The sequence below is a fragment of the Pterocles gutturalis genome, unplaced genomic scaffold (genome assembly GCF_000699245.1).
Source record: "Pterocles gutturalis isolate BGI_N339 unplaced genomic scaffold, ASM69924v1 scaffold18779, whole genome shotgun sequence".
In the NCBI taxonomy this organism is placed as follows: Eukaryota; Metazoa; Chordata; class Aves; order Pterocliformes; family Pteroclidae; genus Pterocles; species Pterocles gutturalis.
The window spans coordinates 7,474-34,135 of NW_010128615.1; the positions used below are offsets into that span (position 1 = coordinate 7,474).

A 26,662-nucleotide genomic window follows, 5' to 3' on the forward strand; every position below is an offset into this window, starting at 1 on the left:
GTGCGGGCCCCAGCCCCTCCTGCCTGCAGGTCCCCCCCAGGCACCCGCCTGCCATCCGCCTCCTCCCCGACAGCAGGCAGGATCTGCAAACACACCTACCTTCATGTTCTTTTTCAGTTGTTCCGACTTTCTTTATCTTTTTGGGTGATTTCATGAAGAGCGGAAAGATGGTCCTCAGACCAAGGATGTCCACAAACTTGTGACAGTTGTCCGTGCCCTCGGGTCCGATCATGGCGTGGTCCAGGACCTTCAGGGCGCTGCTGCGGGAAATCTTCTTCTCTCTGTGAAAAGACAGCTGCAAGGTAAACTCTTCAGGGACATGCGGAGCTTTGGACCACTCTACTTTAAAGAGACAGCACGAACAGGGAAATGAATGTGACAAGGAAAGTGTGCAGAGTCAGAGCACAGGCTCTGAGCAAGGTTTTCTTCGAGAAGCCAGAACACTGTATCAACAAACACTCTTTTCAAAACCATGGCTGAAAATATTCTCTTGGTTATTTCTCTTTTAATGTCTTTTATTACTTTTTATTTTCTATTTTCTTTTTATTTCATTTTATATATATTTTTATGGTTTTTATTTTCTTTTTTTTTTTATGTCTTGGCTATTAAAGGAGTTATTTCATTGCCACCTTACAAACACTAGCACAAGAGGGCAGGGGGGACGGAGCTGGGCACACACGGCAAACACTGTCATACCAAGAAGATCAGGATTTACATCTAGCAATAATTCGGTTTAATAAAGGAGTAAGTTGGTAAGTGCAGCTTGGTGGTCAGGGAGGATAGAGCAAATCCCATCTCCAGAAATCCCGGCTGGAAGGAAGCAGGCAGGTTCCGGGCTGTTCTGTTCTAATGCCAGTTCAGAACACTGGCGCTGGTAACCCACACCAACAGCACACAGGCGCTCTGAAAACGATCTCCAAAGGCTCCCTACCTCCCAAACCAGAAACAGAGGAATTGACAATTCACCCAGAGGAATGAACGCCGCTGCTCTGCACTGCTGTGAGATGCTCGGGGATACTGGGGACCTGGAATAAGGATCTACGAAGATCAAAGCGCTGCCGCAGCTCAGTGCCCCCCTATTTCCCCGCGGAGGCAGCAGCGCCGGTGACCTGCAGACCCGGCAGCGCAGGACCAGCCTGGCCACCAGCACACCATGGTGGCCACCCGGCCAGCAGCAGTGTCTGCTCATCCAGGGCTTCCCAAAGCCAAGCTGCAGAGAGCTGTGGAAACACCCTCCCTTCAGAGATGGACCTTTGTGAACCCCCAACAGCATGCAAACTAAACCCACCCACCTGCAAACACCCCAGCCCAGAAGAAAGCTTCACCCCGCGCAGCCACGGCGCTGCCGATGGGCACGATGCGGATGGTGACAGCACCGCGGGGACCCGGCACAGCACCGAGTTCTGCCCCTGGGCACGGAGCGGTGCCAGGGGTGGCTCAGCACCCCCCTCCCTCCGCAGGGAGCTAAAAATAAAGTACTTCTTCTTAGGCCAGACAATATAAGAAATGTTTTCAGGGGAAGTAATTGCATATTGATCAGCATTTAGGAAGGCTGCGCAGAGCTGGTCTCTGGAATATTCATTGGGTTTAAGTTCAGGCTTGTAGAGATCAATAGCTGCTTGACTGGACTGTCTAGAGTTGATTTTATTTGAAATATTTATTCTGCCAGAGGGCAGGCAGTTTATCTCAGTCTCATCTGTGCTTATTGAGGTAACTTTTAGCTGAACACTAATTCAAAGACAAGCACACGTATCGCCAAACAGAGAGTGACCTCAGTCTTCGCAGGGAACTCGGAATTACAGCTTTACTTGCTAACCATTGTTTTCCTGCTTTTAATGCCTCTGCATCTGAGGGAACTCTTTTGGTACATTTATTATTTCAAAAAGAAGATGTGCTAACATTCTGTGGACTTCCCACACTAGCACAACACAATCTCTCACATTCCAAAATACCAGCAAAAGCAGAACACTGGCTTTCCTGGAAGAGTGTTCCGTTTAATTAACCAGAAGCTTTAGTAACGAGACAGTGTAAGCTTCCGTGGGGTCATCAGGAACAGCAGGACAAGAAAACAGAAAAGGATTTTAATAATCATAAAAAATACACCCTGAAATAGCAATAGTCAAACTTTGGGGAGCTGTACAGAGTTGTCCTTTTTCACCTTGTTTTTGCTGTACGCGAACAAATGATTTTCTGAGGGTGAAGAAAAGCCGCGGAAGAGCTGCGGAACAGCAGACCGCGGTGCCCCAGTGAAGCAGGCGTCCCCAGCTCCCTTTGCTGCATTGTCTTGGTGCACACCCGCGCCATCAGTTAACGGCTGGGAAAGCCACACGTCATTTTTCCTATGCAACAGAGAATCATCTTGACACGTCCCCTGGGAACCCCGTGGCTGCATCTCCTCCAAACCTTAACACAATTTTACAGCAAAAGCAATAAGCTTCCTGCCAGCGTGTGCGAGGGAACTGACGTTACACGCTTGTTTTTCTCTTTCGGCTTTGTAAGGTAAAGTGCATCGAGGTTACAAAGGCAAGGCTGAGGGACTGTGTACAGAAAAGTGCTTCCTGACCTGAAAAAACACAACTGATTTTAATTCTATGTGACATTTAAAAACTTGCCACCGGTGGCTACCACCTTGATAAACCATCTTATTTTTGATAAAGACACTTCACAAAATAAACACGCTCTATTGCTGCAGAGATGCAAATCAAATAATTACATACCCACGCTCTCATCCTACCTCAAAACTTCCTGCTTCGTTTCTGCTGTCACCAGCTCCGTCCGTCTCCACCTGGCCTTCCCCCAGACCCTCTGCTCCCCTCCCACATCCCTGCTCAGGGATGCTCCGCTCCCAGGGGCCACTGGCGCGTCCGCCCAGCACCGGACCGGCCCAAGGACAGGACACGGCTTGCTACAGACACGCGCATCAAGCACGCCCGCCACACCGTGCTCGTTGGCAGGTGTTGCCGCTGTCTCCCCACAGCCTAGCAGAAGTTCACGCCATACTACAGCACCTTTCGCTGCTGGCCGTACATTTTGAGGCTCGGGATGAAAGCAAGCAGTCCTGTTTTCACTCCTGTCTGCGGGAATCCCTCGAGAGTGTTAAATCCTCGGCTGGAAGATGCTGTACCTCTCTGCGGGTCTGTGTGCCTGACCGTTGTGAACAGAACAACTTGCCTAGACGGACTGGGCAGCGTTAGATACAGAATGTTATGTTCTCCACGACAGGAACAGAGATTCAAGCCTGATATCTTTATTCTCACATGGCTTATCCGCCTCCCATCATGTCAATAAACTTCCAACTCTGCTTGTTCGTCCTTCCATCTGCACAGACCACGGCACAATGATTAACCGTCTTCAAAGTAAAACCAAAAAATAACAGATCTCTCCCCCAAGCCTTCAGAGGACACTGACAGGAGAGAAAAATATTCAGCCCTGTTTGTGGGCGAGGTGGTCAATCACAACGGAACAGCATTTCTGTTCGTTGCTGTTTATCGTGAAGGCATCGAGAAGATACACAAGTGTAACGCTCCGTGCAGCTCTCCGGATCACAACCACCGAGGTTCACTCCCTGTCCACAGCGCCAGCCTGCGGTCCCAAAGCGGCATTAAGAAAAGCTGAGCACCTGGACGAGCTTCCAGGCACACACAAGAGAGCTCCCGATGACAGCAGAGGTTAACAGAACTAACAGCCAGTGAATACCTTCTGGATAATACAATACGTAAAAATCAAACAAACACCAAAACCTTGCAGCATCAGTGCTCAGTTTGCTTTGTTTGGTGGGGTCCTGGTACAGAGACTGGTAAGTGGAGTCCAAAAATAGGGAAAAAGCCATTAAAAATCCCAACACTGAGTCCCACCCACACGGCACAAGGACGCCAAGTAATTAGTTCTGCAAGGCTAGCTTAGTACTCACGGCAGAGGGAGGCTTCCCTCTCCTTCTTAGTTTTGGAGCTTTTCTTTAATTAGCCTCAAGAAAACCCAGCGTTCCTATTTGAATAATCCACGCTTGGTTATTTATTCAGTTCCCCGCTGCTGCGCATTACCCAGCCACGCGCCGCAGGAACACATCGCTTCTCGTTGGCGTTTGCTAAGCGTGCACCACACGCAGCCCGGCACGGTGGGGAGAGCCAGACAGAGCCCCGCTGCGCCCCGTCCCCAGAGGGAGCCCGGCCCTGCAGAACACACAGTTCGGTACCAGGCTGGGAGGTAAACGTGAAGAGAGGGCAGAGAAGGTCTGGAGAGTCTGTGTGAGAAAGCACGGCACAAGAAGAAATGCTTCCGTGCATTTCACAACAGCAATTTTTGTATCAGCATTGACGAAAATTCACCAGCTCACAGGATACACAGCAGTGAACCTCAAGCTGGGGAACAAAAGGAAAAACGGTTTCTCCAGAGCCATCCAAACCTTCTCTCTTACCCTCAGAGGGGTCTTTTACATCCTTAGAGGATTAGTGGCCTGACCTATAGCAACCTCTCCTCTGGGCGTCTGCCACACAGATCTGCACCGTCGCTTCCCAGCAGCTATTGCAGTAACCCCAGTTCTCAGGGAACAAAGCGAAAGACAAAGAGCAGAGCTTACATGTCTGAGAAGGTCCAGCTACATGCTGGAAAAAGAGAAACTGAAGACAGACAAATATGCTAACTCAAAAACGCTATAAACGGAAAAATACAAATATCTACCCAGAATACAGTGAGAAAATCACAAGGGTATCAGGGTACCTGAGCATCAGATTCATCAGCTGCAGACCCTCGCCCTTCAGGAAGCGATCGCGGTTGGAACTGAGCATTAGGCAGGAGCAAAGGGAGTCAAACAGGTTCTCCATCATTTCCTGTTCTTCTGCTGTACCAGGGTTGTGGCGTTTAAACACCTGCGTGACAAAGAAAGCAAAATTACCCCAAAGTGGAGGGCCCAGGGGGGTCCACACTGTGGCAGAGCATACACGAACATTTTACATCGCAGACCCTCAGCATCTGATAGACAAAAGGCTGCAGCCATCACACGTCGCTGCTGCGTTCCCTCCTGTAGCTCTGCTGCCCTTTCGATGTCCCTGACAGGCAGCTGAGGACAACACCGGGTCCCCAGAGGGAAGGGCCAGCTCACCGACTGAGCGATTCACAGAAGTATGTGGGTGAGCTTGTTACCAGAACTCCTCGGTGTCACACATACCTGAGGGATCGGCGCTGCAGCACCCAGCCTCAAGAAATAGGGGTGACCTTAGAACACGTTCCCGTCACCCGGCTTGACACAGACAGGGCTTGGAGGGGAGAAGGCTGAAGGTGGCCAAATTCTAACCCTGCCTGTCTCCAATTTGCCAGGTAATTATAACAAAGGAATTTAACTTCTGTGTCCCTCTACACGAACATCGGTAAAACAGGGACTAACCCCACTGTCCGTGGAAGTTATCCAGGGACTCTGCCCCCACTAACACCAAGCAGGGCTGTGCTCAGGACCCGCAGACTGCCAGGACAGCGCTACGCCCCGAATCTGCTCCACCTCCTCACCCCCAGGCTGCGAGGCTCCTGCCAGCGGCGAGGGCGGAGGTGAATTACTCACGGATAACTGCTGAAGCAGCACATCGATCCCGTCCAGCTCCCCAAGCAATTCTCTGTTGTCTAGACGGAGGTGGGGGGAGGGGGAAAAGAGAGAGAAAAATGAAGCTAACTGTCAGATTTTACAGCCATCTAACACTGATACATCAACGAACAAAATCGATAGGGCCTGACAGAGTACAAAAGCTGCAGAGAAAGAGAGGGCGCACGCGCGTGAGAGGGGGCACGCGCGCAGCAGAGAGCACGGGCAAAGGGACGCCGAGGGCAGAGGACCACTGCTGTGACCCGAAAGAAGCCTGGGTTCTACCCTAACAGGACACCGGCACCAGGGGCACGTCTCACCGTCGTTATTCTGGAGGAGAATAGCCAGCACCTCGCTGCAGTACAGCTTGTTGGCATCAAAGGGCATCTTGGCCTGTTGGTGAAGAAGGAACAAGAGACTCGTTTCATCGATCTGAAGATGACAATCAAATCACTGAACGTTGTGAGCAACGCTGGCACCAAGAGACAACAGCAGCAGTTCTGCAGTATGCCTCAGTGACAGAACAGCAATAAACCCCCAGATCTGGGGTGGCGGGGTGTGAGCGGGGGGTGTGTGTGTGTGTGCTCGTGCACACGTGTAAGAGCTCCGCTCCGACCCTCCACGCTGCCCTACACACACAGGTTTGACCAAGTTGGCTCAAAACCCCCGAGAACCGTCTCCGCTTGTTTGCAACACGGCATCTCTTTCCTGTGATAAATTTTCCATGATGTTATACAAGCGCATGGGGCTTATCCCCGTTCTGAAAGTCTGCACCTGTCACCAAAAACAGAATTTCAGAGAATACCTCCCAGGAACATTAAATAGTAATTGCCAGAGTTCTGTATGAGGATCACAATGGCACAGTCAGAAGAACATGAGGTGGGTTTAGCCTGCGCAGCCACGTAACTTTCAGTTCATACATTCCCTCCACACTCTAATATGTTTAAAAAAACCATAATAAAACCAAAACACTGAATCTGAAGGAAAAAAATAAAACCCTGAAGTGGGATTCTGAACTGGACCCAATGTTGTTGCGTGCTGCCAAAGCTGCACCATCTACAGAAACACCCCGAACACCGAGCGATCAGATAATAATGCAACCTGGCTTACTGAAGGAATTCACAAAATAAAACAATTTTTAAAATCATCAGTTACCAGCTATTTGTATTCCAGTGTTCGAGAGGGGAAATAAAAAGCAAGCAATAAGTACTAGGCTTCAAACACACCATTTGTCACCCCCCATTTTTTCCCCAAATGCACGACTACCTGCAGCGTGATTGAGTGGAGCTGCCTGCGCCAGGCGACGCGGGGGCCAATTATCCCGACCTGCTGCCAAAGAAAAGGTCACAGCACACGAGCACCACGCAACACAGAAACAGGAAAAGCAGGAAGATCCCAACTGCCACAATGTCTTGGCTTTAAATAAAGCTTTTCATTCAGAATGGTCTCCAGCCGCTCAGGAGATGAGGGTATTTATAGCAACCACGTCAGAGTGCTGAGCACCAGGGGCACGGGAGGGGGACAGGGAGGGGGACGCTGGCAGCTCTGCAGGCTGCGTACCAACGCTGTCCTACAGCAAGTGTTAGGAAATAACGCTCTGTTCTCTCAACGCTGTGCACAACATCATCAAACCCTGCCTATGCTGGGAGAAGTGAGCTATTAAGCTCTCCATCTGAGCTTTCGAGGCGGTTCTGACAGTCGGAATACAATTATGCAACCTGAAATGGAGTCAGAAAACAGAAACGCGCACTCTGTGCTGCGTGCCAGATGTCCTTACCGACACCTAGGCAGAACCCTGATCTTAAAACTTATCCTGTAGATGTGTTTCAGCAGCACACCACTCTGCCCAGATGCTGGTTTAACCCTAAACACATCTGCCAGGGCGAGGGATTCAGGACCCAGCGCTGCCAACAGCACAGGCGCCTGGGCAAGGGTTTCGTCAGGGAGCAGCTCCCCAGGACAGCAGGCAGGCAGGAAAAAGCACTGCCTGATCTCAGCTCCCCACAGACAGACACAGCTCGTGCACGCCAGGGCGAAGGAAAGACACCCTCAGCCCCGAGTTTCGAGGCTTTTAACATTCATTTTCTGTGGCAGGGGAATCCAGGTCGTGATTATTTTGCTTTCCCAATTTTCTGAGTCCTTCAGCTGCAGCAGCAATTACAAGGCAGGCAGCACTACACACCTGCCTGGAATAAAATGAACTTCACTTTTTGTTTTTAGGCAACATAATTACATTCCTTTTACTACCTGTAGTGATAAATTCTAGGTTACTTCTGCTGCCAAGCATAGGAGGGGCACAGAGGGGTATCTGCACGCTGACAGAGCAGATCTGTGACTCAGAGCCCTTCTAACCATAAAGACACTGAAGTGTGGAAGTGCTAACCCTGACTAACAGGGTTAGGAAAAAGACAGAGTTTGTTTGCTAAAATTCCCTTCACCAGCTCTGTAAGACAGCTGAACTATCAATCCCTTTCCTACAGTATTTTCCGGGGAGCATTTATGCACCTTTTCACAAAACAGCGTTAAATCGTGCAGCTCACGGCCACAGGATGCTATATCAAACAGGAATTTTGAATTCAAAAGGCAATTAGATGGGTTCAAAGAAAAAGCCGCCAGCAGCAGCAGCTAACCAAAGACACTACTTGAAACTGAAAGAAGCGTTAGAAATGTCAGAAGCAAAGGCATGAAGCGGTCTCTGCTAGTTCCCCTGCCCACTGACCAGCTCTTACATCCCTACAGCTCTCAGCCACGGAGCAGAAATCCCCCCCGCAGGAACCACATGGAGAGAAGGAAGACACCTTCTACGGAAACACAGAAACAGGTAAAAGAAGACTCAAGAAAATTCAACATTACAGATCCCCTTCTGGGCAAACACTCCAGAAATGAGAGAACTTCTGCCCATGGACTTGCTCACATTGCGTGGAGCTTCTCACACACACCAGCTCCTGCAGTTTTCCCAGTTTACAGCCAGTGACACGGCACCTCCTGCCCAGTTTGAGGCCAGTTCTGAACTCACTGTATTCACAAACGTTAGAACTTGTGACAAAGATACCGATGCAAACGGAAGGAGCCAGCAACAACCAGCCCTGGCCATCGACACTGTGCCAGACACCGCCTCCAGCACAGCTTCCAGACCAGCAGCTCGCCAGTTTTCACTGTGCTGTGTCCCAGAGGAGAACAGAACCAGCTCACCTTCAGCCTCTTGAGCAGCCACTGCATGAGGCCCTGCTGCGCAGCCTCCGTGCACATCTCCGGTCGGAACTCGGCCATGTTCTCCACGATCGCTGGAAGGACAGAGAACAGCCGGTTACCCGCCTGCAGCTCAGCTCAGGTCTGGACCAACACCGCTGTGCCAGGTCCTTCCTGGGGCTGCTCCGCTCTTCTCCAACTTACATCTTGCTCACAAAACCACTTTTTTTTTTGAACAAGACTTCAGCTCAGGTCTAGGACACCCTCTCAGTCCCCACACTGCCCGCACAGTCCATCCTCAGGGTGACACCAGCTCCCGCTGGAAGCAGCCCCAGGTGCTTCCCTCTGCTCAAGCAGCAATTCTTGCTGCACAAAGCTAAACTAACAGTGGCAGTAAAAATCCCAAAAGTCTCATTTCCAGTCTCTCTCATTCTTCCAGTCCCTGGGAGACTGCAGTCCCACACGACTGAAAGGAGTGAGCGATGGTCTGAACACTGGTAACGGCAACACGCTGCAGAGCGGTGCCTGTGCTGGGCCGGCTGGGGAACAGAGGTAACGATGTACTTACACAAAACACAAATGTTTTACTACCCGAAAATTAACTATATTGCTGAGACATAAACGGCTCTCATAACGGAGTAAGAGCTCACGGGTAAGTACCTAGTAAATACCCGGGGAGCGGAGCACTCCTGGCGCAGCACACCGAGCTTCCTCCGTGTACCAGCACCTCCCTTCTGGGAGGGACACCCCGCCAGCAGCCACGCGACAAACGCCGGCTCAAGGGACCAGGCTCTCCGTGAGCTAAAGCTGTGCTCGAACAGAAGCTGCACGAGGTCCTCCAGGGAAAAGGAGGGCGGGAGGAAAGGAAGGGGAGGGAAACCCCCCACCCCGTACAAAATACAGGAAGAAGCGAGAGGCTGAGCACCAGCCGCTTACCCAGCGTGTTGTGGACACCGTCAGCTTCCTCCTTCACACCTTCATCCAGGCGCTCTAAATTCTGCACCAAGAGGGCCACGACCTGCCCCTCCACCTACATCACCAGGGTCACGGGAAAGACAAAAACATTAGACAGACGACTGAAAAAAGGAAGATGAAGGAGAAGGAACAGGGCCGTTAATAACTAATAAAAATCAATAAGCCCTACGGAAACATCCTGCCAGACATGGGCAGGAGACATGAACAATCTTGCTCTGAAATCTCAGAGGAAGCGAAGGACTCACCAAGCAAATCTGCCACTATGTTTGTCCTAATTAATTAAACAACTTTTGTGTTTCAGATTAAACAGAAAAACATCTGGAGGAAAACATGCCCCTTGTCACAGTCTTATTTCCTGCACCAGCCTGATTGATTTATAATCCCTCAGAACCCTGAGCTGCGAGGCGCCGCGAGCACCGCGGCCGGGCTGGCTGTCAGCTCGGCAAGCAGCTCCACTTCCAGCTGCTCTGCCCATGTTTCTGCACATCCTCCACCTGAACAGGCACACACAGCTGAAGAACAATGCTCACACCTGCAGGGTCAAACCCAAAAGCCAGGCGATCACCACCTGACACCGTGTATAAAGCCTGCCCAGATGCATGCACCAAGGGGGCTTCAGCAACCCAGCAGAACCAGAGAAATCAAGGGCAGGAGCAGGAACCCACCTCTGCAGGTGGAGCCTCCTCATCGAAAAGCTAACGCAACAGGTACGCTTTTAAAGCTGCAACTGGGCAGAGTCCAGTGTGACTTTGGCTAACATGGTTGCAGACACGAGCCTGGAAAGTTAAACAAAACAACATTTCCAGTTCCAACGCTGTTAACTAGCTGTGGGGCCAGTGAACACGTGGAAAAAATACAAGTACCGGCTGCTGTGGAAGGTAGCATGACAGTCTTCACAGATACCCTACAGCATTACACCTACTTTCTTTAAAAAAAAAAGAAGTAATCTAAAAAGCAGATATCTAAACATTTCTCCCAAGACATGCCTGGCCTGTTTCTTTCAAAGAGGACAATAAACCCTCTAAAACTCAGCTATTAACAGTGGGCTGGGGACAAGGAAAAGAGAGAAAGAACTTTGCTTGATTTACTACCTCTCTGCACATTTTATAGAAAACAGCTTCCCCAGCAGTTCCTCTCCACCCCTTCATTCACCCAGCAATCTCGCCACGAAGGCACAGTCATTAAGAACAGCCCAGAAGCCAGCCGCAGGAACTCGGCTCCGGGCCACTGTCATTAACCTTTGGAAGGTAACATTATAGTGACTGGACAAGAAGGATGCTAGGAGAAAACAGAGCAGCAACAAAGCAAACAAAAGAAAACTCGTAATTCTCCGTCCTTCAATTTCAACATAATAGTTACAGAACAAGACACAGCCGCAGCGATTCGCAGCAACTCAACAGCAGAAGCGGCGCCAAGGTAGGAGACGTGTAAATCTCGAGTTTTGCTGGGCACTGGCTCTCTGGAGAGCCCCTGCGGGTTCCGCATTCCTCCTCCCGCAGCCGAGGAGCACCCATGCCGGGACAAGGGACGTCCAGCACAGGGAGGCCAGGAGGCACTCCAGAGAGCCAGCCGCGTGGGGAGCCTGAAGACCAAGCAAAGCATCTTCCACTAAACGTAGATCATTTTCTGGGGTTTAATCTTTACGCCAAAAAGGATCATTCCCTCTAAACCCTCCTCCACCCCTAAAATGCATGAGCTCTGTTACATGAAAACTCTGAAGCTTTTACTTCTTGTTCAGAAGAACGTGTACCCTCACTACAACAGCAGAGGTTCCAGTTCAAGCACAGATTCTTGGGTTTGAAACCAGAGTCACTGGGTAGAAGACGACTGGTCTCCCGTGCTAGAGGTTAGACTGAAAGATCACAATGGCCCCGCTGTCCTTCAGATAACAATCTGAGTCCTGCCGCAAACTTCAGGTTTTCACAGGTGAACGGAGGTCACCCTTTTCCGCAATAAGGAAGAAAAATGCAAATCAAGCTCCTGTTTCATTAGGACACTGTCCAAGTCTCCCTCCATGCATGAAAAAAATCTCCCAGCCTACACAAATTTTGCAATATGAGCACGTTCCTTCCAAAAGAGGAGCGGTCTAACAATGAGCAAGAAGAACCCGCTCCCCAAGCTCTGGTGTTCCATTAAACCCCCGTTGTGGTCCTCAACACAGCACTGCAGCTACGAGAGCAGGCTCCCAAGCCGGCCAGTCGTGGTGTTGGCCACATGGCCAACCACAGCGGCAGGTCAGAGCAGCCACTGCTGTGCTGCGTAAGGCAGGCATTGTTCAGGCGTTAAAATAACCCAGTGCACCACTTACCAGAGCGTCGATGAGCACTTCGGCTCCTTCTTCACTCTCATGGAGAGTATCGATATCCGTCAGTTCTTGAAGCAAGTCCACCACTGCTATGGATACATGTGCCAGGCGTTAAGGACAACCACCACGGGGCAGGCACACCTAACACCACAAGCAGATGGCTTTGGGCCAGCGTGCTCACGGCCCGACCCAAACCCACACCAGGGCCACGAGCACACAGACCGCATCCACAGACAGTCCTCCTAAGCACCAAAACCTGGGAATCCTAACAATTAGGAATGATAAAAAGACATGTGATTGTGCGCTTACTGTATCGGGCAATTCTACTGTTTCTTGATGATACTTATTATTTTTCAAACCACAATTGCTGGAGTTGCTATGACCAGGCACCACCTTGCATTGTCGAGACTGAATAGAAGCAAAGAGAAATGAGCCACAGTAACCCAATTTGGGTATTCTGCTCTGGGCGATACCCTGCTAACCCAGTACGGCACGCACCCACCCAGGCTGCTGCAGGAGGCAGGCATGACCTCCCCCCTGGCCCGGCCCAATTAGGCCAGCATGCTCCTCGAGCCGCCGATCCGCAGGAGCAGCCGAGCCTCCGCCAGCCCAATTGTCGCTCATTAACTCCGGGCTGCATAACACACGGCTCCCCTGACTGCTGCTCAGCTCGCTTGTATGGCCAGACCTATTCCACCTCATTAGACCCGCTTTCCTATCCTCCCAGACACGCTGATCAATCCTGCCCGGGTCCCGCCGGGGCAGAGAGCAGCAGACACAGCTTTCGGCATGTCCTACAGAACAACTCTGTGTGTGATGAGCCTCTGAAACGCGCAGGCTACCCGCCCAGCCTCCCCGCTCTCCTGCCTGTGCAGCTGCTCAGACACCCCAGCAGCAGCAGGAACAGCATTTTCATACATCTTTTCTTAGCAAGGCTTCAGTTGTGACTTCTCTAGTCCCAGGACAGGCTGCGAGAGCTGCCCACCCCAGTCCCAGGGTAACCTATGTCCGGACACCGCAGACGATGCGTATCGGTAACCCCTGCTCTGTCTGTACCCTACAGCAGCCCTTAACCCAGCCACAGCTGTCTGCACGTGTTCGTGGTGGGCAGGAGCCACCACCAGCTGCCGTCAGGAACCGTATGGAAGGGTGGCTGCTCCTCGCTGGGCAGACACTCGGGCTCATACAAAACACAGTCAAAGGTGCCGGGGTACAATTTTCAAAAGTAAGCTGGAGCATGAGTCAGTAAGGAGGATAAATAACCCGCCTCACATTTATTCCACAAGGAATCAACTGTTAGTCAACAAAAGCCGGAGGAACGGGCCAGCAGGAACTCGTGAAGTTCAACAGACACAACGTCCTGTACCTGGGAGGGAACAAGCCCGTGCGCCGGGGCTGGCTGGAGAGGTTAAGCTCTGCAGAAGAGCATCGGGAAGTTCTGGTGGCCAAGCGGAAGGCGAGTCAGCAGCGTGTCACCGCAGTGACAAAGGCTCGTCACAGACTGCACTGCATCAGCAAGAGCGGACCCAGCAGGTCAGGAAAAGGGATTCCTACCTGCTGCTTGGCTCTCAGAGGCAACATGTACAATCCTGTGTGCACTGTGGGCTCTCCCGGTAAGAGAGACCCTGACAGACTGGACTCGGGAGAGCGTAGGACTGCTGAGATGGGCAGGGGGCTAGCACATGGCGTGTGAGGAAAGACTGAGGGAAGGGGGTTTGATCAGCCCAGGGAAGAGAAGGTGAAGGGAGGAACCAACTGCAGACTGCTGCTACCTGCTGGGTGCTATAAACACAACCGTGACAGATTTTTCTGAGAGAGCACAGAAAAGAACTCCAGCAGCCAGAGGAATTCCTCTCGCAGGACATTCCAGGCTAGGGAGCTTCTGCTGAGGCTTCCAGTGAGAGTATCAGTTGTCCTACAGAATTCAGGAGACAGAAAAGCAAAACCTCACTTAAAGCTTTCCTGTCTTTCTTTAATAAAATCTTGTCAGTGATCATCTTTCATTCACACGTTTTGTGTAAAATTGCATGAATCATTCAGCAGATTATTTGCTCCCCTGCTCCCCCTGGACATTGCTTTTGTCTCCTCGCATTAGTCCCTCAAGACTCCACATTTAAATCACATCTGAAGAGCCATTTGTTTAGTTCTCTCCTTGAAGAACTCATTTTAAAAATCTTTTTCCATTTGTTTCAACAAAAAGTCATTAGAAAACTTGAGCTGCATCAATTCAGCTCTATGTCTAGATGCTTCACGCGAACAGTGTTTCTCTCCTGTACAAAAGCAGCAGCAGCACCGTGACGAGGCATTGCTGCAGCCTGTGTGCTGCTCACCACGGCGCAGAAAACACTTCAGCAGTTTTATAAGAAGAAATACACTTTTCCCAAAATTGAAATTCACAGACAAATTTCTACCCATAAACTAACTGACAGGCAAGTTGCAAACCAATTAAAAAGAGTTCACAGTGGAAAAACTGACGAGCCCCTGGCAGCGGCGGTGACCCTAGGACACAGCTTTTCATGGCTGAAGGAACAAAGCAAGCTGCATTCCCGCGCACTCCGGCTGTGAATCAGCTCTGCTGGCCCCATCAAAATCCCCACAGTTTACATTTTCTCTGTGAATGGGAAACTCAGGATAAGCTTTTGATGCTATGCACATGGTACACAAAGCCTGCGGTGTCTGGCAAAAAAATAAGTAATGAAACTATGGTAGCCACGAAACTGGTTATGCATGGTAGGTGTTTCCCACTGTCCAACAGTAAATTGTTAACAAACATTTACCTGAGAGCAGTTTCCATTGCAGACCACCTATAAGGAAGGCTGTGGCTGCTGTTTTGCAGGGACCAGCACGCACCACATCAAGGTTCAGCTCAATACAGTCAAAATACCCACACACGGGAGCAGTGCTTTCTCATATAAACTGGTATGCAATAAAATAATTGTTTGTTTTTATCTTCTGGTCACTGCCCCCACTTAGAAAGAATTAATTTTGAATGAATTTTGAATTCTTAATACATAGTACTGTAAGGAAAAGGGCTAAAAAAAACCCCAAGATCCATGCATTGGACCACAACATTTACCACTCGCAGTCCTTTGAACACTGTGCATTCATTTCAAAACACCTCAGAAAAGCTGGTAAGTATCATCTGCTTCATTGCACATAAAGAAGAATAAATGACTTTCCTAAGGTCATAAACTAACAAAAAGGCAAAAAGAAAAGCCTGCTGTAGTTCCAAGGTTAAGCCCAGTGCCCCTTCCCCTGGGCTTCCCGGCTCCCTGCATTCACTGATGTTTGTCAGGACACAGACACACCGTCTCTCACACCACGTCACAATTCTTCAGCTCAACCTGCTGTGGAAGGTTTCACAAGCAACGCAGGCTGAGCTCTGCACATGGTAAGCCAGCCATAGTTCTATTTACCAGCTGACGGCCAAGCACCAAGGCACCTCCAGGATACTGTTTTTCTTCAAAACTACCAAAATCTGTAACAGTATAGACAGAAAACTCTCTCCGAGATGTCCTCAGATCTCCAGAGGAGCATGAGACAGGGACACACAGGGGCTGGGTTCAGTGACATGGGAACTAACCCAGCATGGAGATGTCTCTGGGTACTTACATGACCAGAGGAGCAAGCCCCAGCCTCCAGCTCCGAGCACTCCAAAGTAAAGCTACGGCCACATGAAGAATTTATCACCTTTACACGCTAAGGTGTAGCACTCTGGTGAGCCAGGCCATGGCAAATAGCTGAAAGCAGGACAGCTCAGCTCTCAACAAAGAGGGGTAAATTGGTTTCATTCTTACTGGGGGCTGTTCCAGACAAAGTCTGCACACAGTCCAAGGCTGTATGCTGCTGAGCCCCTGCTTTAGCTCTTCCTGTATCGTTCATCTGCTCACATCCTAACGTAGCCACTCAAACCTAGATGAAAGGGTCATAAAACAAGACAGGAGAATAGCAGCACTGAAAAAATTCAGAATCAATATTACTTGAACAAAGAAGGCTTTCACTTGGAAAAAAAAAAAAAGACAACATCAACTCAGTGTGGTGGGAAAGAAGAGAAAAACATATGCGGGAGGTTGTGAAAGCAGGATATAAGAGATTACAGAAAAGCCTATAGAAAGCCTCTCACATGAGAGCTGCTTTAACAGCTGAAGGATATCCGTGTTGTCGTGTCCCAGCAGCCCGAGGAGAGACTGCACAGCGTTCAGCTCCACCAGCAGGTGATACAGGTCTGGCATCGTCGCGATCACGTGCATTTCCTGAATGATGTCATTTAAATCCAGTTCGGACTCCATGAACCTGGGGCAAGACAAAATGGTCAGTAAAAAGGGAAAAAGTCCACCCGTTGTGTTCAATGCACAGCCCTTTTCAAAGCAGAGACCACCACCTTCCAGCAGACACCAGGTAAGCCCTGTCACCCCAAACTCTTGGTAGCTACACATGAAAAAATCCCAACTTGTACATAAAATAAACTCCCCAGAGTGAACACCTTCCCTAGCTACCACCCATTAGTGTGTGGGTCCTCTTAGTCTGGAGTAAAGTCCATAAAAAGAACCTGGGTAAGGGAAAGAACAGCCAACTGGACAGAAAATAATGGCACTCAAGCATAGGAAGAAATTCATTTAACGTGAATAACAAAACTCCATGAAAGGAGAAAGAGCCTCACTAGAGCCACAGGTGTGGAACAAAACCCACAAAGTCTGGCTTCAGAGCCCATCCAGACGTTTTGCTCACCACAGCATCTGAAAGCTCTACAATAATAAATTATTTTCTTCCCACACTGACTGCTGTGTAAGCCCAACGCCTTCACACAACACGACGGCGTGAAACCTTTGATTTGGAAAGCAAAACTCACCAATCCAGGATCTCAACCTTGAACCGCCCCCCCCCAAAGCCCCACCACCTGCTATCAGTGAGGATACCCCCTGCCCAGAACCAGCGCACGGCATGAGCCCCCTGCACACCAGAGCTGCAGCGCGGCCGGTGCCGCTCCGACGCCAGCTGCCAAGGGACTGACGCCGGGAGAGCTCCTCAGGGCTCCACCTGCCCAGATACCTAAACCGAAACTATCGAAACCTTATTGAATTTGTGTGCTCCCAAAATAAAAACGACACAAATTCCAGTTCTGGTACTGAAGTTTCACAATCTGTAATATTAACAACAGCAAGAATTGAACAAACTAGAACTTTTCCCTTCACTGCTAATTACTCTCTCCGTGCTCCCGGCCATATACCAGCCACCACCAGAGTCTCAATAATGCCATTTTTAATTAACTAAGTTTGAAACACAATTTAGAAGAACTACATGGCAATAACTGCTGTTACATAAGCCTTATGTAACTGAAAACATCAGTATATTTCAGAAATGGAGTTAGGGCTGAAGCCTAAAATCAAAGGAAAGAAGGGTAACAGAGGGGCTGAGCATAACCATACTTCTCTGGGTTGTCGGGAAACTTGATCCGCAGCTCCTGGTTTTTGTAAGATCTCTTCTCAAAGGTGAGAATCATCTTCTTCACTGAGCTTTCATCCAAAGGTTCCTCCTAAGCAAATCGGGAAGGGCAGAAAACAGAGTTTGGTATGGTTGGAGCAGTCACCCCCCAAACCGCAGAGAGTACAGTGAGGCGGGGGGGCTGCAGCCGGACCCCTACCTTCAGGAACAAACCGCAGCCCCTGGAGTCTGGCTGCAGAAAGCTGCCAAAACCCCCCACGCCAATGCTGCCCGTTGATTGCTCTCCTCCAGCCCCCACCTGAGCAACCCCCCAGAGCAAAACCACATCAGTCGGGTTTCCATACACCAGGGGTTTGCCAAGGGAAGGTTCTTTGGAAAAGGACCAGAAGAGCTTCCCCACACTTTCTAAAAGAAAGAAAATCCAAAACCCAAAACAGTTTTGCAATGGCTCATCTTCCTCGAGCTGCTCTTTTCAGCATGTATTGAAGCTTTTTGCGTCTGCCATATTACAGTAAATTTGCACAAGCAGCTCACGCCCATGGGCAGCTGCTTCTCAGAACTCCATTGTGCTGCTTCGTTTTGTACATCTCCATTTAACTGCCCTGAGTTTATGTTCTTTTGTATTTTCCTCACTTGGATAAGCTTTCACTTCTATTTTAAAGGCTTTTCCTACTGAAAAAAAAAAAAAAATCAATATTTTAGTTTAGTACTTTTTATTTTTGAAATCCTTCTCAGGTGTTTGTCATCTGGTGTGACACATTTACTGTGCAGCAGTAATACAGCTGTAGCTGCCTTCCTGACACCTACAAACACAACTCTTATTTTCCTTGTTTCCCGATTTTAACGCCCTGCTTTTTATTAAAACATTGATGATACAGATTTTCTTGTGTAGCCTCTTCCCTCTCCTCTACTTGACTAGGCTACAATCACTATTAAAGAGAAGCTCTCAAAACAAGAACCAAACCAAGACCCCTTCACACCTTAAGCAAAGTTTTGTCCCATCTGCTGCTCAGGATTAAATCAAGAGCTGCTCCTGGTGTTGAAGTTCTTTGGTTAGTGACTCTAAGCAGCAACCTTGTATGAGATGGGAAATGTCCATTTCTTCCAACTCCGTTACAATAACACCACCAGTCCAAACCTTCCACTGCTCTTGGATCTCCTGCGTTCTCAAGCCCAGCCTGCCCTAGCACCATCTCATTCCAGCAACCAATACTGCGGAGCCCAAACCATGTTCCTGCTGCAACGGGATTTAAATCCCCAAAGATACTGTCACACATGCAGACGCGGCTTCCCTGCATTTTATGGGATTCTTTGCTTTCTCTAACACATATCAGTACAATATCTGCATCAGGATCTGCTCTGTCTCTGGTATTTAACTGGCATTCAGTATCACGGTATCCGACAGATCAGCCTCCTTCCACCAGATTCACTGCTACAAAGCGCGTTTTGATGGCGCTTACACTAACCACGTCCCAAGATAACAAACAAGAGACACTGGTTCTAAAGAAACCTTGGACTTCCAGCCCTCAAAAGCCTGGATGGGAGAACTCCACTTGACTTGCACACTGCAGGAACCCACAAGGCTCCAGCCAGTTAAGAGGACTTCCAGCTACATCCATTCACCCCCACCGCAGCTCCAACGCTGCAGAAATCCCACATTATCTTCCTCCGCTATCAGCAACTGCAACAGCTCAACAGCAAAAAGCCAGGGAGACTTTCAGAGAGGAATGCTTCCAATGCTGTATACAAAGGACAATGATATTTTACAAACCTACATGATTCTGCAGTGGCGAATATCACTCGGTTTTTCATCAAAAAGGACACAGGCAGCAGGAAGCAAATCTCTTGTAGATTTATAACAATCCATGTGTCACGTTTATAAAGTGATCTTTTCCCTGGCCCTTGGCAGAAAGGCCAATGCTGCATCGGATTTCTGTCTCCAAGGCTTGAAATCATTTACCCTCGACAGCTGTTACCCCCCTCCTCGGACCCAAGCCCTTCCTCGTGCAGAAGAACATTTGCTTATTTGCTCCTGCTGCACAGCTATGGAGGGGGAGAGTGGGAGAAGCTGCACGGCTGGGGGCACAGATGAGATTAGGAAACTGGTTAGAATACGGAAACTGCTTCCTGAAAATATATTTTAAAAGGTGATTCAGGTATTCCCAGCCCAAAACAAAAAAGCCTTCCCTTCTCCCTCCTGGAAAGCTTCAGAGGATATCTCTGAGAAGCCCGGTTTGAAATTCATGAATACCCTGCAGGGCAGGAAAGTCAAACCAGAACCTTCAGCTCTACGAGGCACGTGAAAATCATCTCTTAGCCTCACCACCTACACGGTAAGAAAGGGAAATCACAGCGCAGTGATTTCGTGTTTGCTCATGTCCCACTGCCTCCCCTTTACCACAAGACACTAGTGATTTACTTCTTCCTCTTCCTCTTCTCCGTCCCTCTCAATTATCTGAAGAAGTTTCTTCTTCTCATCATCGGTTTCTTCCAGCGCAACAGACTCCTCTTCCCTGTGACGACTGTGTTCTCGTGCACTGGCTTGTTTCCGACGTGCTTTGATTTCTTCTTCCTCTTCATCACGGGGTCTTTTTGTCCCTCTGTTAGGCTGAAGTCAGAGAAACAAGGTGAATGAATACAAGTCTTTAGTGATCCTTGCAAACCAGAACACTAAGATTACAAGACAAACTGAGGAAATTCTTCCAAGTTGTTTTAAACATTTGCTTACACAATGCTTAACAACTCTGAAAACTGGAAAGGAAATTAATTTAGTGAAGTGGAACATCACACGGGTGGATGAATGGCTCTGCCAAGAGCTGTGTCAACATCCTACCTTGTTTGATCTATGAACATCATTCACGGGAAAATATTTTCATCGGCAAAGACTCATATTTCAAAGAGAAGAGGTGGCCGAACGGCTCGGAGGCTGTGCAGCCCACCACCCGCAGGATCCGGACCCAGCCCAGGCAGCTGAAACCACCTCGCGTTTCACAGACAGAGGAGCAGCGTGCTCACGCAGAGACCAGCAGAAGACAATTTTTTACCCACCTAGTCTATGAGATCACATTGACTTGTTGTGTGCATCCTATCCCACCCTGACCTCCCCCGTCCTGCCTGAACCCCGCTGACACCAGAAGGCAGAGCCAAAGCCTGACCAGGGGTGTGTGGGGCAGGAGCGCTGCCGCTTGCCGCACCTCTACAGGGGCTGGGCAGAGTCAGCAGCGCCTGCACCTTTACACTTGGCTTGGAACAACTTATTATTTTATTTCACATCTTCTATTTAATTGTCAAAATTAGAGGTAATTAGCCAGGGACAAGAAAAAGTCCATTAATCCTAATCCCATGTTTGAATTCAGGCAGAAAGGGACGAAAGCCTTTGCAACAGCCGGGAAAACTCCCTCCCTTTCAAAACTCCAAGGATGTTAAATCTGGTCTCTCACAATTTTTAAGGACAACCAAGCTGGAACAGGAATACTCCATGCTCTGTAACTACAGGAAAACAAAGCTTAACTCTTTACTATGTAAAAGGAGCCCGTGTGCTAGGAACAATGAAAACAATAATTAAAGTATTTCTGCCTCCCATCAGCTGCTCAGGTTGCCTGGCAGATGATTTCATAACCCCGGGAGGTCCAACATCTATCCAGCCTAGTTCATCAAACCTCATCTTCTGCTCTGGGGACCCTTTGTCTAAACCCACACCAGTCCCAGCAGGCTTTCACCAATACAAGATGTGGACTCTTCTCGATTTTGATTTAAAGCAAGCAAGGCAGAGGCAGAGGGAACAGTGCCAGTGCCATCCTCTCGCCAGGCCCCGCACGAGCAGGGCCATCGGCTGGGAATTGCCAGCTCCCCTGCAGGTTGGAACTTTCTATCCCCCAAGGGCAACAAATCCTTCAGGCTCGCGAGGCCGGATGCGCACACTGCCACCAGCCACGGCTGCTTCCCTGTGCAACCCAGAGAGCATCGCTGTGTTATCTCAATGCAGAGGAATAACTTTCAAAGGCAAACTCTGCTCTCGAGAAAACTGGAGAGATGGAAAAAAAAACAAAACAAAAAAAACCCAACCACCACAAACCAGAAAAAGACACCCCGAAAAGCCCACGAAACATTAACGATAACGGGGGCAGCCTAGCCGCCACCACGCCATGTCTCAGCGTTACGAGCCGGCACCACAAGATGCAGAATCAAGTTTCCCAGACAACACGTTAGCACAAATCAAAGCTGGAGATGCTGGCTCCCAGCTAGACCCGTTCCAGCTCGGTTATCTGTCTCCTTCCTCCCCACATCTTCTCTGCTCTTTCCATTACGGATGGCAAATTCCTGACTTAGAACTCCACTAAAGTGCTCCCATGCACTTTTAAAGCAGTTACTCAGCTCATCATTCACCAGCCGTGAAGCAGCAGCACAACCGGAGATCCTTTGAAATGAAAAATTTATTTGCTTGGAGGGTTTTGTGGGTTGTTTTTTGCGGGGGATGTCAGGGGTTTTTTTAAGTAGAGGCCTATTACTCATCTTCTAGGTACATTAAAATATAATTTCACATGGATCCATCTGGGAACAAGTGTGTCATTGTCAACAACCAGTAATTCAAACCCTCCCCAAGCGACCAGCAACCCAACAAAGAAAATAAAGAGAAAAAAGGAGAAACGGCACCATCGAAGGCAACAGCTTCAGTAAATACACGTTTCTCGCTCAGTGCCCTAATGGCACACGGGTCTCTGTCCCTCCCGTGTCCTTCCCCTCAGCCCTCGGGAACACCCAGTTCATCCTGCACCCCCTCTGACAGAGCAGCGTGCCAAACACGGGGACAGAGCAGGGAGATCACAAGTCCTGGAATTCACAGCAAAACCTTCTCCTTGGATGTTCCTCGGTCCTTGCTCTCATTCTGAACGTTAAAAAAGGAACAAAAGCCTCGGTGAGGCCACGGCTGTGATGAGGGACCGAGGGAGCTGCTGGTTTGTCAGATGCAAAGTAATGTACCATGGGAAGGGAGTGCATCACCAGAACAAACCCAAATTAAAACTCCATCACGGAACCAGCCCCATTTCCTCCGAGCACCAGAATTTACACCCAGCTTCAATCACAATTATTTTATCCTTTTGGTATTTCTGCATGGTTGGGGGGGAGGAATCTTCTATAACCCATAACAGAAATCATTATGATAAATTCTGGAAGTGCCCGCCGTGCAGTTACTAACGCTGCCAACACTGGCACCAGGCAGCAATTGAATTCCCGGGCAAACGCTATTAAGCGGGCATTAAGGCTTTTCCTCTCGTTATTGATGTTATGCAAAACTTTGCTAAGAATACTGCAGCTTTCCAGGAGAACTAAGAAATCAAGGCAAAGGGAAAGACCTGGGTCTCTGCTCCTTTCACAAGAGATGCACAGTCACGAACAACTGATTTAAGGCCAGCATTAGCGCCTGCTCATTGACTTTCACCCTCCCTTTGCATTGAATTTTCTGCAGGACCGTTACCAACCAGCGAGAATTACGCACGAGCATCGTTGCGCTGAGACCGGTGCATTCTGCTAAGCAAACACACACATTGTGTCTAAACACACTTAGTGAAATAATTTCATAGCTCCACATGCATCTGCACGAGGTTTGGCTTTCTGGCAGAAGAGACAGTTAACACTTTGATAAATGAAATGCGGGGTTTTACTTGGTTGTGCTAAGGTGCATTTAGCAAGAAGATGGAATCCATTAGAAAGCGCACGAGAAAAAGATTTTTAAATTGTTTTGTTAGTTAAGCTTAATGCCGTTCCTGTTGACTGCGGTGCATTCACAGTAATTTATTCCAAAGACGTTTTCGTTTCAATCTAACGCTGATACACCACACAAAAACCAGCCAACACAAAAGGGCATACAAAAGCTGACACTGATAAAGTACAGTAAACAAGAGCTGGTGATGGCTAAAGGGAGAACTGTCTTTCTGTTTGCCTTCCGGCTTTGCTCTGTACCCACTGTGGATGGTACCCAACACACCCCGACCTGCGAACAGCCCTGGGCGAGGCTCCGGGCACGCAGGCCCCGGGAAACACACCCCGGAGCCGGACCTTGGTCCCCGTCCGTGCGGAGCAGCAGGAACCGCAGTGCCCGCGCAGCGAGGACACAGTGTCCTGTGCGAAGAACAACCGCCTGCCCGGTGGCTGCGCATCCATCCCAGAGTCACGATCCCAGGGAACCTGAACACATTGCCCAGGCCCCCGATGGCTTCCAGCCTTCTCTAAACACCAGGAAGGCTGAGAGAAGCCTCAATAATATAGTTTCGTATTACTGAGACATCTGCTTTGTAAGTAACCTTGTTACGGTGAAGCTCAGGAATTATTTGTTAATGAAATCTGAGATAAATCTTCATAAGTGATGCAGCTTCTTCTGTGGCCGTGTCTCAGCCGGCTGCAGAAAGCAACGAACGTATTAGCCGCCAGTCGAGGGCTCCTGAAAGCAAGCCCCGGTCTCCAGAGGCATCCTCACTAACAACTTAATTTTGTTTCCAACACTCGTGATAAACCAGGCTGCTATCAATCTCACTTTTCATTGTTTTCTCTGCATCTGGAGGGCTCAGGATCTGAGCGCTGCACTGGCAGGACTGCTACCAGGAGAGCCCAGCCAGCTCAGGGGCCCCAACAGCTCCAAAATCACACAGAACGAGGCAAACGACATCTACACGGATACAGATCATTGCTTTCGGAGAGAACGAACCCCTCTCCTCTCCAGACTCGCTGCCGAGGCTCCCAGAGGAGCACGGCCATCAGGACACGCGCAGGGACCTGCCCCAGCTGACCCACACACCCTGCAGCTGGGTGGCCGGAGATCACACACTGAAAAGTAACCTAAACATCCGCTGGGGACCTCATCAGCATGCCAACACGGGTTCTCCCCGGAGCGGAGCCCAGCCGAGCGCTGTGGGCCAGGGGCTGAGCTGGGACAGATCCTTGTTTTAACCTGCGGGCAGGACAAGAGCCACCGGGGCAGTGAGGCTGAGAGTTGTCCGCTCCCTGCTGAGCCGAGCTCCTCCGACACCGGATGCAGCCATCGAACCGCACATTTGTGGGAAATTACCTGTACAATTACCATCTACGGAGATCCATCCACAACAGACTGCATCAGCCCATTCAAACGACAAGGGGACCGCCCAGCACAGCGAAGTCGGACCTCATCCCGTTATTTACGGCTTCTGTTGTGATTTGATTTCACTAACATTCCATTGAAACCTAGCGATGTGTAATGATCACACACAGTGGCAAAATCGGCATTTAATGGGAATTAAAACCATCTCCCTTACTCCCTCCCAAGACAGACTGCATCAGCCCATTCAAACGACAAGGGGACCGCCCAGCACAGCGAAGTCGGACCTCATCCCGTTATTTACGGCTTCTGTTGTGATTTGATTTCACTAACATTCCATTGAAACCTAGCGATGTGTAATGATCACACACAGTGGCAAAATCGGCATTTAATGGGAATTAAAACCATCTCCCTTACTCCCTCCCAAGACAAGTGAAGGAGATCTCTGGAAAGAGCCGGAGTTGGCTTTTTCCCTGTAACCGGCGAGCAGCCACCCAGGCGCTGGGCACAGCCTCTCCAGGCAGAACAGCAATATTTAACCATCAGCTCAGACCATCTGCAACTGCTCTGCAGCAACACATTAAGTTTATGGATTCCTGAGCTCTGTATGAACTGCCAGGTGCTGTTTAATTGTATTTTTCATTGCAAGAGGTTCCTCTTCCCACCCTGACAGGCACTTGGTGCTGCACTGGTGGCACAGTGCCCGAGATCTTCGCCGCCAAGCCTGGCACCGAGGGAGAACATCATCTTGATGAAGCAAGGGCACAGATGAGGTATTCAGAGGAGAGAAATTCCAGACAACATATGAGAAAAGCAATTATTTTGGGTTGTGCCGAGGGAAGCTGAGAAGACGGGCTCGTTGGCAGGCAGAGATGACAATCGGGCAGCTGGCACGCACACCCCCATCAGCCAGCCCTCCACCCGACAGCCGGTGCCACCCCCACGGCAGGGATGGACGCGGAGACGGGAGCCAGCCCGCTCCTCAGCCCAGCGCAGGGCAGCACCAGCCTTGTGCTCTCATCACCCTCACAACACAGACAGAAACCAGGGGCGGGTGGGGAGCTGTGGCGTGAGCCACCAGCCATGCTCCTCCCGGGGGCAGCGCCTGGAGCAATGCTCACCTCATTGATCTGCCAGGCACACGTCAACATCCTCCCTGCGGCACAGGCGCGACAGGAGCCTGATTATCCTGGATTTTATAGGTTCAGTGGACAAGAATGTACGTTTCTAAACACAACACAGGAGGGCACTTGCTTTGCCTGTCTCTGCGCTGTGGCAGACGCCTGACCCGCGCAGGAGGGGAGGCAGCAGAACCTGTTGTTTCCAACGCTCTTTTCTGTCTTTCAGCCAGAAGCCCCCTTGCAGAGGGAATCTCATTTTCTCAGAAGCAGAGCTACTGATCTGCCTCCTGCTCCTCCACCCCTTTCACCTGCATTCACAATTTTCACCTAATTCTGGAGGTGTGGGTTCAGTGACGCTGAAATCCAACACTCGCTCTGAAGCGCCGTCTCACCCGCTGACATCGGACCCATCTGCATTCAGGTGAGAGGCCAGAGGAGCCCCGAGCCAGGACAACCCCTCCAGGAACAGGTTTGGGCAGCAGGCTGCTCTTCTCGCCCCTGAACAGAACACACACAATCCGCCCCAGACTGATGCAATTCCGTATTCTGAACCGCGAAGTCGATCCAGTCACAGAACTCCCACCCTCATTGACTCACGAGGTAACACCTCAGAGAGCGTTTCTCACCCAGCGATTTGGCGGGGAAAGGCACTGCTGCAGTTTGTCTACGAACTAAAGCACAAGCCAACACTGTCGCATGCACAAACCGCAGCAAAAGCACCAAACCATCACTGGGGACCAGCGCTCCTTCCCTGGCCCAAATCCACTCCCGTGACAATCAACACGGGATTGACCACATCTGCTCAGGACAGGGCCTCCCAACAACAAAGAACCAACAACCACCTGCTGAGAGAAGAGAAACACAAGATAAAAGGAAAATTTTACAGGAAGGAAAACTTCTGCAAAAGACCTTGGTACACCTCCAACAAAAGGGGTTTGTGAGAGAAGAGCCAGGAACGAGCCCAGGCCTCACCCCCGGCGCAGCCGCACGCC

The 26,662-nt window shown here is 49.9% G+C and overlaps 1 protein-coding gene across 1 annotated transcript in view; it reads right to left on the reverse strand.

Annotated features, from left to right (window-relative positions):
- The window catches only part of CTNNBL1 (catenin, beta like 1), a gene marked incomplete at both ends in the record, with an annotated part of 26,922 nt that extends 6,834 nt beyond the window's left edge, over positions 1-20,088 (reverse strand). Inside the window, 10 exons of the mRNA XM_010079694.1 lie at positions 100-281; positions 4,717-4,865; positions 5,552-5,610; positions 5,890-5,962; positions 8,762-8,853; positions 9,695-9,788; positions 12,042-12,139; positions 16,192-16,331; positions 17,465-17,571; positions 19,900-20,088. Of these exons, the coding sequence (XP_010077996.1) occupies positions 100-281; positions 4,717-4,865; positions 5,552-5,610; positions 5,890-5,962; positions 8,762-8,853; positions 9,695-9,788; positions 12,042-12,139; positions 16,192-16,331; positions 17,465-17,571; positions 19,900-20,088 (1,183 nt within the window). The remainder of the gene's footprint in view (positions 1-99; positions 282-4,716; positions 4,866-5,551; positions 5,611-5,889; positions 5,963-8,761; positions 8,854-9,694; positions 9,789-12,041; positions 12,140-16,191; positions 16,332-17,464; positions 17,572-19,899) is intronic.
- Between the last annotated feature and the right edge of the window lie 6,574 nt (positions 20,089-26,662).